The following is a 13362-nucleotide window of genomic DNA, read 5'->3' on the forward strand; positions in this document are numbered from 1 at the left end:
ATATAAAAACTCATAAGATAATTTTTTTTTTAAAATAATTTATTTAATGCCCTAAAAAAATATAAAAATTAATTTTTTTTTTAAATAGAGTAATCATTTTATTTAGTTCGTTCCAAATGAATAAATATATTTTATCATATTTCAATTGGACAACAAAGAATGAAATCGAAAAAAAAAATCATATTAGAGAAAATATATGTTTTGATATTAATGTTTCTTAAATGATCAAGTAGAGACATCGTTTTTATCGGTAAGCCTGTTAGGAATCATAGAATCAATAACAACAAGTCTTATTTGAAGACTATTTGAAGAGAATCGTATAGGAAACGTCCCGAAATAATAACAGAAATGGTGGATTCAAGTAACCAAGCAAGTCTTATTTGAAGACTATTTGAAGAGAATCGTATAGGAAACGTCCCGAAATAATAACAAAAATGGTGGATTCAAGTAACCAAGAGGCAGAAGCTGAAATTCACCTCGGCCATCAATAGATTTAGCTAGGGTAGTTATAACACAACCTAAATAAGTCTCGTTTACGGGTGTCTAAGCAAGAACTTCGAAGTAAGATAGAAATTCAAATTTTATTATCACATAAATTTAAAAAAAAAAAAATAAAGAAAAACATATTCTTCAAGAGTTCAAAGAAAAGGCTGTTTTTCAGCTCAAAATCATTCTGTTTTTGCAGCATTCATCATACTGTTCTTCAATTTTGAGGAAGGAAAGTAAATCTATACACCGTGAAAGAGAAACCTATCCAATCAGCATTTCCAAGAAGGGATTTTTGTTGTCTCTCCCATTATCCTCCCCAGAATTCTCTGAATGTTCTTGATGACTTCATACACTTTGATCAATCCATAATTCAATCTAATAAACAAGTCATTATCCTGAAATTTCCATACACAAAGTAGAAGAACTAAAAATGAGGAACAGCAAAGGATTTAGATCATTAGAGCTTTTCATCCATTCTGTGTCTGAAAGATCGACCAAAGAAATCACCACTCTTTACCATTAGATTGTGCAAAGATCAAGAATCTATAAATTACTTTTTCAAGGGGTGGGGAAGAAAACAAAAGAAAAAGAAGAAACTATAATGGCGACGAACGTCTCCGAAATAACAACAATGGATGACAAAATTTCATCTGCAACAACATGTGTAGCTGTCGTGGTTACACCATGATTCGCGTTCGAGGACTCTGCAAAAAGGATGATCCATATAAAGCTAACGAAGAGAAGAATATAATTTCTGTGTTGAAGAAGAAACTAAAGACATTAGAAGACCATTCCAACTATGAATTGATGGATTTTAGAGCATCTCTCTGCTACAAAATTAGAGACTTGCACTGATGACATATTTATGGTCACAAACTAAACACAAAAGACTCAGAGGACTAGATATATTCTTAAAAGTGGTCTAGATTCAAACAGAGCTACTTCCTCCATTTTTCAATCTCGAAGTCGGAGAAGTTGAGTGAAAAAAGACGAACCTATAAATACAATATATCTTTCTGCTTAGGAAACAAGCATAAGAAACAGATTATGAACAATGACCAAAAAGATGTCCTTAGATGGTAACCGGTAGATGAACAAAAACACACACAATTAAGTATAACTCTTAGGAAGATATACATTTTCAGGAAATCATCTCTAAACATTTGATTTATGCATTTTAACAATTGCTCCATTTGATAAGTAAAAAGAAGGGCCAAGTGAAACAACCCAGAAAACAGAGGTAATAAATTCAAATTACTAACAGGAAAAACGTTCAAAGAACTGCCAGCGCTTTTTCTAACGATTCGAGGCAGTGTGTACAAAGGGCAGGTCGTAGTGATAGGGCTACCCTTTCCATATATGATCATAGCTTCAGAAAATTGATAAGCATTCTCTAGCCAATTGAACTGGTCATATCTATTGAACTAAGCCATATAACTAGCCAATTGAAATCGTCCTCCTGGGGGTGTAGCAAAACATATTCTCTTTTCTCAATCCCAAAATTGAAATCATTTGGTCACAAACTAAACATAGAGCTTCTGGAATAAGATATATTATTGTGTGCGTTTTAGATTCATCCAGAGCTACTTCCTCCATCTTTCTACCTTCTAGTTAGAGAAGTTGAATCGAGAAAATGATGAGGCCTTCAATATAGTGTACCAAAAATGACCAAAATGATGTCCTTACATGGTTAATCTTTAAGACTAGACGAGCGAAACACAAACACAATAGCATAATGCTTTCAGAAGAAGTATTCATTTTCACAAATTTATCTCTGAACAATTTTATCGCAGGGAAAAGGAGACAAAGCAATTGGAAATTTTCTCACGCTATATAACTAAACAAATGAAATCATATTCTAAAATTCAAAAGGCATATCAGAATATGGACGTATGAACAAGGTAACCTAAAACGAACCGCCAAAAAAACGATTGCATCAAAACATACCGGCGACCTAAACAAGTCTGAAGTTTCGATCGGTTAATTACCTGAATTGTCAAGCGACAACGATAGGCTGTTGCTTGGAGGGCTGAAGTCCTTTGTTATTCTTCTGATCAGAGTCTCCGAGAAAATCTTCCATGTTGTAGATAACTGTGATGTAAAGAGAACAGCTAGGGCACCGAGCAATCTCTTCACCGAGCTTAAGATCCTCCTTCGTAATCTGGAACAAGTCGCCGCACGGGCATGGGTACGTGAAGGCCTGCAGTTCCTCATTCCACTCCATGTCTTCAATCTCCACGTCGTCGTACGACATCGTTGCGCCGGCGGATTCAGCCGATTTGAGGGCGACGGCGAGTCTTCAACCGCCGAGTTCGGAGGAAGACGAAGAGGATTGAGGAAGGGCGAGGGCTTTGGGTCTGTTTGGACTCTGAATATCGGAAGACCGCGTCCAGTTTAGGCTGTAATCGTAACCCGCGTTAAATTTATTCTCTTTTTTTTCCTAATTAAAAAAATTATAAAATTAAATGTTATAATTATTCCTAAACTTTTTATGGAAAGATCTCCCATGAACCAAACATTCTTTATAAGAGTGTGGAAATCTCTCATCATGAGTAGACGCTGTTGGATGATGGAAGTCCCACATCCGCTAATTTAGGGAATGATCATGGGTTTATAAGTGAGGAATACTAACTCCATTGGTGTGAGGCCTTTTGGGGAAACCCAAAGCAAAGCCATGAGAGCTTATGCTCAAAGTGCACAATATCATACCATTGTGGAGACTCGTGTTCGTCTAACAGACGCGTTTTAAAACGTTGAAGGGAAACACATAAGGGAAAGTTCAAAAAAGACAATATCTACCCACGATGGGCTTGGGCTCTTACAAATTGTATTAGGGTCAAGCACCAAACAGTGTGCCAACGAAGACTCTAGCCCCGAAGGGGGTGGATTGTGAGATCCCATATTGGTTGGAGAAGAAAACGAAACATTCCTTATAAAAGCGTGGAAACCTCCCTCTCCCTAATAGACAAGAATGTCCAAAGAAGACAATATCTACTAACAATGGGCTTAAGCTCTTACAAAGAGCCACCCCCATAAGAGCACGTCCCCAGATATCCTAGTGTATCAGGGTCAAGCACCAAACGGTGTGCCAGCAAAGACTCTGGCCCCGAAGGGGGTGGATTGTGAAATCCCATATTGGTTGGAGAAGGAAACAAAACATTCTTTGTAAGAGTGTGGAAACCTCTCCCTAATAGACAGAGATTCCCAAAAGGGAAAGCCCAAGGAAGACAATATCTACTAACGATGGGCTTAAGCTCTTACGAAGAGCCACCCCATAAGAGCACGTCCCCAGATATCCCAGTGTATCAGGGTCAAGCACCAAATAGTGTGCCAGCGAAGACTCTGGGCTCAAAGGGGGTAGATTGTGAAATCTCATATTGGTTGGAGAAGGAAACGAAGCATTCTTTATAAGAGCGTGGAAGCCTCTCCCTAATAGATAGGGATTCCCAAAAGGGAAAGTTCAAGGAAGACAATATCTACTAACAATGAGCTTAAACTCTTACGAAGAGCCACCCCATAAGAGCACGTCCCCAGATATCCTAGTGTATCAGGGTCGAGTACCAAACGGTGTGCCAGCGAAGACTTTGGCCCCCAAGGGGGTGGATTGTAAGTTCCCATATGGTTGGAGAAAGAAACGAAACATTCTTATAAGAGCATGGAAACCTTTCCCTAATAGACAGTGATTCCCAAAAGAGAAAGTCCAAGGAAGACAATATCTACTAACGATGGGCTTAAGCTCTTACAAAGAGCCACCCCATAAGAGCACGTCCCCAGATATCCTAGTGACTCAACCCCACTATTACGAAGAACACAAGCATTAAGAACAACAAAATACCAACGACTAATGCAATCACGAGCGAGCGATCACACACAACAAATCAAGCTATCATAGAATGATCGAGAATATTACCACCAAACCAAAGACAATTATAGTAAGGAACCACGAGACATTAAAGGCACATAGAAGTCAAAACCACACGATCACTAATACCTGCTCAAAGAGATCGCTCACGAAATTATCGACACGATTGCAAAACGCCCACATTTTCAATTGTTTGAATTCTTCATTTGGAAAGCAATAAATTGAAGTAAGTGTTTTGAAAAAGAAACCATTTCCAAATGAAAAAATGGATATTAAGAATATCCATTGGGCCAACCATAATGGGCGCAAACCGTGTGCCCAAACAGAACTGCGTGCGCCTCTCGTCTCTTCCCGCCCTCACACACACATACACACACAGACTTCAAACTTCCCCAAATCGCCATCTCATCGCTCTCCTTATAAACCCTAAACCGATTCCTCTCTCACATTCATTCCCCAAACCTAATCTCCTCTTCTTCTCTTTACAAATCACTCTCTATATGAAGATTTCGCCTACCGTGGATATGTGCATAAGCGAGCTCGCCAAGTTCCGCGATCGATTCGCAGGCTCTTCCAGACGGTTCTTCCCGAAGCTCAGAGACGAATCAACGACAGATCGCCGGGAGACATCGATCGAGGAGGCTACGAACCAGATCAGAGCAATCGATGATCGGAAAGAGGTGATTCTTTCGGAATCCACTATTTTCTTGCTTATCGATCGGTTTGTTGTTTGGTGATGTGATTGTGAGGCCGTTATGGGCAAGATTTTTGAGTTTGTAATGTAAATCTGAAGATGTTTTTGTGACGAATTTATGTTCGATCTCTCTGTTTTTGTGCGACGGTGCAGAAATTGCCCCGATCGCGATGTAGGAGACGAGTAAACATTGCATCATTTCGTCTCGAATTAACATTTCTCACCATTTTTTTTTAAATTAGGTTTAAATATATTAGGGAAAATTGCATCAAGAGAAACCACTACCAAAGAAAATGGTGAAATTGATATGAACATTTCCTTGAACTTTCTTTCTTGTGTATATCTGTGAATTCTTATAAATTTGATAGTTTAACGATTAAATTTATAAATTCAAAAACTAAATAGATACAAATTATAATCATTTAAAAATAGTTTGTATCTAAATTTAAAAAATCGTATAAACAATAATTAAGTAATAAGTTCTTTTATTGGTGAATTGTTATCATAGTTTATTATTAAAATTTATTGTAGAATGACGAATTTTAGTTTATGGTTAATATAATTCCTACTTGCGTTCTTCGTGTATATCTTATTCTCTCTTCGTGTATATCTTATTCTCGTGGTTATATAGGAATTCAAATTCGCCGGTTGTGATTTAGATCGTTCCTTCATCTGGTTTATGTTCTACATGTAGCATTTAGACCGAATGACTCTATGAAATTACGTCGATACTTTCACATATTTCACATATTTCACATATTTCGAGTAACGTAGGAGACATCTCTATTTTTTCCCTCGAAAATCATTAGAATTACCTCTGTTTAGCTTTCAATTTGCCTTTGACCATCAAATGAAATGTGAATAACCGGTCCTCCTCTTTTTGAAACAAGGGACGCTTCTAGTTATGTCTAGTCTTTCTCCATATTACTATATCTTTAAAGTCTCAATGATTTTATACGAGGAACTACTGATCAGTTTGAAGAAAGGAAGGATTTCAAAGAATCGGTACGGCCTATCCGCATACCTTTCAGTTTAAAGTCTCAATGATACACTTTTTAGTTATTGGGTGATACACTTTTTAGTTATTGGGTGATACACTTTTTAGTTATTGGGAGAACTCAAGTACTCTCTTTTGATGCTTACCTTTCAGTTTTCTGTTGAGCTCTATTCTGTGTGATCAATTTCTAAGTTTCTTTGTAAACCTAATTGGTTCTATCCTGTGTGATCAATTTCTAAGTTTCTTTGTAAACCTAATTGGTTATTTGGTTACTTCCAATTACGTAAATGTAAACTGGTTATTTGGTTACTTCCAATTACGTAAATGTAAACCTAATTGGTTATTTGGTTACTTCCAATTACGTAAATGTAAACCTAATTGGTTATTTGGTTACTTCCAATTACGTAAATCAATAGAACAAACCGCACTGGTTGAAGTAATGAAATTTATTAAAATTAAAAATTTAAAATGAGATGTTTTATAATTAATTTTTTAAAAATTAATATGTTCTTTGTTCCAAATTTTTTTTCTCTATTTATCTGAATTGTTCCACATTTTTCAAAAATAGTTCCACATTTTTCAAAAATAGACCCAAACGTGTAATTTAGCGTTTTACCTTAAAGATGACGAAAAAATAAGATTTAAAATGGTAAATTGGTAATAATATGTAAAGAAAAAGGTAAAATAAAAAAAAAAAAAGTGAAAGAGAATATTACAGCTTTATATTATAACTTAGGGTAAACTACAAAACATGTGTATGAATATGTGACCTAAAATTTATCTACATAAAGAAACACACAACAAAACAGAATATTTAATCCAAACTTTCCTTTTCATACCTGAAAAATTCGGTATTCACAAACCCCCACCCCTAACAAACTCTCTATTTGCAATCCAAGCACGTTTTTGTAGACTCCCCCCCTCCTCCCAACACGTGGCGGGATTGCATTGGTGTAGAGGCCTCGAGTTCCATAGACTCTTCCGCAGCGAATCCCACCTTCTGCAACTACCCAAAACGCCATGCAAGACGGCACGCCTGGTACCTCCCTTTTTCTGCCTTTACTGCTTCTTGTAGGTCAGGTACGGCCTATCCGCGTCCGCCAGTTTCAGCATCTCCGACGCGTTCTCTGCCACGCGCCACACCTTCACCGACCGGTCCAGGCTACCACTGTACACAATCCATCGCCGGTACAACTTTTTGCCCGGCGGCGATGGAGATTCTTCTTCGTCGTCTTCCTTAACGGCTAAGCATTTGACCGGCCCGGAGTGGCCGGTTAGAACTGAGAGACATGTGTGAGATCCGCTGTTTTCTTCCCTCCGCCACACGCAAATGTTTTTGTCCGCTGATCCACTGAACACTAAGTTTCCGGCAGTCGCTAAGCAAAGTACAGCCAGTTTATGGCCGTGGAGGACGCCGCCGTGTGATAAATGCTTCTCGCTCTCCCAATAATTCACTACTCCGTCTGATGAACCGCAGTACAACACTGCCGATGATTTATTCACAGCCAACGCGGTTATCGCATTTTCTTGCTTCAACAATACCTGAACCAGAAAATGCTTTGTGCCTTTCCCCTGTAACTCCCTCCGCCAGACCTTCACTGTTCCATCTGCGGATCCGGTGAATACAAGGCTTTCTAATCCAGATGCGACGGCGTTCACGGCGTCGTCGTGAGCGGCGATTGATTCGAGGCATTTCGAATCTGCGATTCGCCAGACCTTCATCGTTTTGTCCCAAGATCCAGAGTACAAAAGCCCTAACTCCTCGTTCAGACTCATCGATGAAATGGCGTCGAAATGCTTTATACGGAGGACGTTACGGTTGCGACGGACTTTCACATAATTTTTCGGATTCATCGAGCTTTTTACGAATTCCTTCAATGTCGGCAGGCTTCCGATTCGGCTATGAGATTTCGGATTCTTCGATGAAACCTTCCATATACGAATCTTTCCGTCTTGATGTCCTGTGAAGATTCTATCTCCGTACAAGATTATCGCCTTCACCAAACCACTGTTCGATTTAAATCCAGCGTACTCCTCCAAATTCTTCCACACGCGAATGTTCTTGCTATCAGATCCAGTGTACAACAAATCCCCTGCTACCGCTAACGAATACACATGACCTTCCTCTCGCACCAGAGAGCCGACGAGTCCACTCCGAGCGAAGAATCCATCGTCGTACAGATTCATCCCCGACGGAACGATCCATGGAGATTTTGAATACGGCGAAGCAGATTGATTCCACGGCGACATCAAGTACGGCGAAGCCTCACCGCTCGCCGGCGATTTCTCAAAGTTATAAACCGGACTAGTCGCAGTGGAGGCATTGCTATGCCGGGGGGAGAAATCGTCATCGTCACCGGCCAAAATCGCCGGATCGGACTGTAAATAAGCTCCAAATCTCTTCCGATTCAATCCACTCCGCCGCTCCATCACCATGACTCCTCTTCCTTGCTCCTCTCTCATCTAGAATCGAAGAATCAAACCCCCAAGAAATCGTTTCAAAATTCTTCTTCACAGAATTAAACGAAATTTCAATACACCTAACAACGATAACAATCCCGAGGGTTTCTACGGGGAGGGAGAGAGAGAGGAGAAGAATATATATAGAGAAAAAAAATATATATATATTAGAGAAAAATAAAAATAATGCCACGTGGTGAGAGAGAAATAATTATCTGAAGGAACCGGTTCACCGGTTGTGCCGGTAACATGGCAGATGAATTTGGTGGGTTGGAAAAAGACCACGATTTTAATTTCTTTTTTAATTATTTCTTTTTTGTACGGCGTTTAAACTTCACACGCTAATTCTGCGGTGTGGAACAAGCGTTTTCAGATTTAGGTTTGACTTTTGACTTTTCCTTCCGGTCGGGTCGGGTCGGGTCATCCGGGTCAGGAGAATTTTTCATTCCGTGGTCAATTTTGGATTCTAATTGGGATTAGTATAATTTAAATTATTTGATTTGAATATTAATTCTTTTTTTAGTGCTTAATTAGGCGGCTTTGTTTGATTATGATATGTTCTAGAAGAAATAAATTAATGTTTTTATCGTGTTCTTACCAATTTGATAACGAGTTTCCATTCATAATTTTTAATCGATAAGAATCCAACACTTTAAAAAAGTGTCGATAATAAATCAATTTGTTGAATTATGTACTCATAATGAATTACGTGAATGTTTAGGTATCGACTCTAAAAGTATAGTTTGACCTATTACGATATTACTGTTCGTAGTTCTTCGATTCCGTCTCCCACTCAAAATACCCTTTTTAAAGCGGTTGAAATGGTGTGGATGCCATTTCAAATTGAAAAATATGCCATTGTATTTGAATTGACCAAAATAATTTTCAAATACGGTTGAATATATGTTACAAATGTTGAAGCAATACTTATCTGATAGCTCGGTCGCGAAAAATGGGTGTAACCCAGTTAGCAACACGTATTTTTTCAGTTAATTTGAACGTATTCTAAAGGTTCATTGTAAGACTGACGATTATATCTAACGAGTCTTAGCAGACAATATCTGCCAGCAGTAGACTTAGACTATTACAAATAGTATCAGAGTCAAATACGGGAAGCTATGCCATCGAAGACGCTTGCCCACAAGAGGGATGGTCGTGAGATCCCACGTCCCACGTCCATCGTCAACATTTTTTTTAGTCGAGTAATTAACTTTTAAAAAATCAATTATATATGAAATTAAATGTTTTTGTCAAATTCAAGCGTTTACACGTGTATTAAAAAAAACTCACAAAATTTGAAGTAAAAATAAATTAAAATTTATGGTTAATTAAATAATATTTTCTAATATTGCCGACCACCACATATAATTCATAATTTTCAAAATCACAATTATTAATTACTTTTTTACTTATTTTATTTTAAAGTAATCGACATGTTTTATTAATTTAAAATTTAATAATTAAATTTTAGCGTTTTAAATATTTTTTATGTGAGCTTTACATATAATATATTTATATATTTTAGCGGTGTACGTCGAATTAAAATATTTTTTTATTTTTATTTTTCCAATTCTAGCACGTCAACAGAATCATCAAATTTTGTCTGTTCTCCTTTGGTTCGGTTCAAAATCAGATCTAATCGAACCGTGCGTATCCTAAACAGAGATGTCCACAGTAACGAGACGAAATGGACGGAGAAACCTTCTTCATTTCCGTCTCTTATTTCAATTCTCATCCTGAGTACCCGACAAGCTCGTTTGTACACGAGTTTAAGAAGTCAGGTGGTTTGGTGACCCATAAATTTCACTTTTATCCCCACCACATCCACACACGACTCTTATCTACCTTAAAAAAATATACCAAACCCAAACGTCAACGCCACCACAACCACGCGCCGCCGCAAAATTGCCACGTCACCCCTCATCTCCGGCTACCTTCCACAAATGATTAATTCTTGATTTTTAATCATACAGAATGACACGTGTGTTCTTGTAATCCGTGTACCCAATGAACGTCCTCCACGTGGACTTACGTATCATAAGTGCGTCAGCGTGACTTGAGAAGATTCAACGGTACGGGACAATTCTATAATGATTTCAAGATAATTGGTCCTGTTTTTCTGACACCTGGCTTCTTTTGTGGGACCCACTTTTAATATTTTAATATTTTTTATTTTATATTTTTATATTTTTATTTTTATCTCCTCTTAGGATATTTATACCTCATTTTCCTTTTGTGTTATTCTCATTTTTTCTAATTTTTTTTTTAATTTAAGTTTATAAATACTATATTTATTTATTTAATACACAATTTTTTAAAAAATAAAATTAATTAAATTGAGAAATTATTAATTATATTTTATATTTTGTGTTGAATTAAATTGTTGCCTAAGTTCCCTAACAACATTATGTGATGAAAGCAAGAGCAACCCAAATTATTACACGTGTCACATGCATTAAATAAAAAGATTATATTATTTAATTATAGATGAAACAGCTGGTGTACGAACAAATACTTAATATAATTTACTCGGGATTTGGCGGGTCAAGGGTGAAAGATTAAACAATCGGACGTGGGATAGTAATACTCTTCGTTCATCGGGCTACGTTTAGATTACCCGAGATTTGAGTTCAAATTCGGCCCTTGATAGCCCTGATATTTCCTGCACTTATGTAACAGCTCAAACCCACCGCTAGCAGATGTTGTTTGCTTTGACCAATTACATATCGCCTTCAGTCTCATGGGTTAAAAACGGGTCTGTTAAATAATTAATATTTTCAAAATCTTAATTATCTTATTCGTTAAATTTATTGTCAATGACTTAATAATTATTAAATATAATTAATTTCAAATTAATTAAGGGAATCAAATTATGCCACGTATCTACCTTCATAGGTTAAAAAGAAATTATTATATTAATGAAATTCTTTAAAGAAGCTTAAAGTAAAAGATTTCGACTTTTAGAGTGTCGTATAAGTTTACGCTAAGTTTTTAATTAAAAAAAAAAAATATTTATTTTTACGAACCTATTTTCAATTAAAAATTAGCTTCTTATCGCGTATCAAAATATGATAAGAGACGGGTTTGATTATATTTAAATTATTTTATCATATATATTGAATAAATTTATAAAAATAAATATATCTCATTTAAATAAAAAAAAAAAAACTTTTTGTAGGGGACACTTGGCACAATCATAGACCCATTCCCCTCTTCTTTGGGACACGTGGCACGATCAAATTTATTGTTATTTTTATTATTTGTTTAATGATTATTTTTAATTTAAAAATTATGATAGTTTACTAACTATATCTTTGTTTAATTTTTTAAAATACTTTTTAGAATCTTTTAAGTAAAATATAATCTTTTGAAAAATCTTTAAAGGATAATAATTGTTTAAATAATAGATTCCAAATCAGAAAGTATATTTAAAAATTAATTTTAAATAATATATTTAGGGTTTGAAGTTCAAAATATGCATACATAGCATATTTATGAGCCAATTGTTAGGTTAAAAAAAAGATATTTTTTTAGTGAAATGAAAAATATCTCATAATTATCGTTTATTATTTTAATTAAATTACGTTTAACGTACGATCAAAACAAAGTACTTTTCATCTCTATAAGTCGCGATTAATACTATCTCACCGATCAAATGTAACAGCCTAAACTCACTGTTAGTAGATATTGTCCGTTTTGGCCCGTTACGTATCACCGTCAGCCTCACGGTTTTAAAACGCGTTTTCTAAAGAGATGTTTCCACACCCTTATAAGGAGTGGTTCGTTCCCCTCTCCAATTAACGTGGGATCTCACAATCTATCCCATTGGGTCCAACGTCCTTACTGACACATTGCCCAGTGTTTAGCTCTGATACCATTTGTAATGACTCAAACTCATCGTTAGTAGATATTGTCTATTTTGGTCCATTACGTATCATCGTCACCCTCAGGATTTTAAAACTCGTTTACTAGGGAGAGGTTTCCACACCCTTATAAGAAATGTTTCGTTCTCCTCTCCAACTGACGTGGGATCTCACAATCTACCCCTTGGGTCCAACGTTCTTGCTGACACACTGCTCAATGTCTAGCTCTGATACCATTGGTAATGACCCAAACCCATCGCTAGTAGATATTGTCCGCTTTGGCCTGTTATGTATCACCATCAGCCTCACGATTTTAAAACGCGTCTACTAGAGAGAGGTTTTCATACTGTTATAAATAGTGCTTCGTTCCTCTTTCCAATCGATGTGGGGTCTCACATCAACACAGAAATTGATAATAAAATAAGCCATGAAAGTGTGTTTATAAATTTAATTTTTAAATGGGTCAGATAGTCTGTATCGGTATAAAAAGCAGATATTTTGATTAAAAAAACTCGAGAATTATTCAGATCTCCACAATATATATATATAATATTATTCTAAATAATCATATAATTATTTAAAGAAAAGTAAAAAAAGTGACATGATATTAATATATTAATATATTAAGCAATAATACTATGGTTTACTAATTTGCAAACACGTCTCCAATACAAAAACTAAATAAAACCCATAAAAAATTATTAAATTCGTTACATTTTGATGATTTGATATTTTAATTTATATTTTATAAATAAAAAAATAGGAGACAATAATAGTTGGGAAAATGGGGAGCAAAGAATATGAATAATGATGTATTATTTTAATTAATTCAAAACCCTAGAAATCTTATTTTAATTACATTTTATTTTTGGTGACAAGTGTGCATGTTATATAGTTTTGTACGAGGCGAGTATAATGACGTAAATACCCCTCGAGGTTAGGGTTGATTTAGATTGCGTTCGGGTCGAGGTTATATTTGGTAATATTCTTATTAAAG

At 36.0% G+C, this 13362-nt stretch overlaps 2 protein-coding genes across 2 annotated transcripts; both read right to left on the bottom strand.

Moving 5' to 3' along the window:
• Positions 1-920: 920 nt before the first annotated feature.
• LOC111811899 lies at positions 921-2874 on the bottom strand. Its single transcript, XM_023698950.1, has 2 exons — positions 2478-2874; positions 921-1193 (listed from the first exon to the last, which is right to left on the bottom strand). The coding sequence occupies exons 1-2, from the start codon at positions 2701-2703 to the stop codon at positions 1048-1050; spliced, it is 372 nt and encodes a 123-aa protein (XP_023554718.1). The 5' UTR covers positions 2704-2874; the 3' UTR covers positions 921-1047.
• Positions 2875-6742: 3868 nt separating this feature from the next.
• LOC111811898 (protein JINGUBANG-like) lies at positions 6743-8632 on the bottom strand. The gene has a single exon (XM_023698949.1). The coding sequence runs from the start codon at positions 8503-8505 to the stop codon at positions 7102-7104; it is 1404 nt and encodes a 467-aa protein (XP_023554717.1). The 5' UTR covers positions 8506-8632; the 3' UTR covers positions 6743-7101.
• Between the last annotated feature and the right edge of the window lie 4730 nt (positions 8633-13362).

This window comes from Cucurbita pepo, chromosome LG15, assembly GCF_002806865.2.
Source record: "Cucurbita pepo subsp. pepo cultivar mu-cu-16 chromosome LG15, ASM280686v2, whole genome shotgun sequence".
NCBI classification, from domain to species: Eukaryota; Viridiplantae; Streptophyta; class Magnoliopsida; order Cucurbitales; family Cucurbitaceae; genus Cucurbita; species Cucurbita pepo.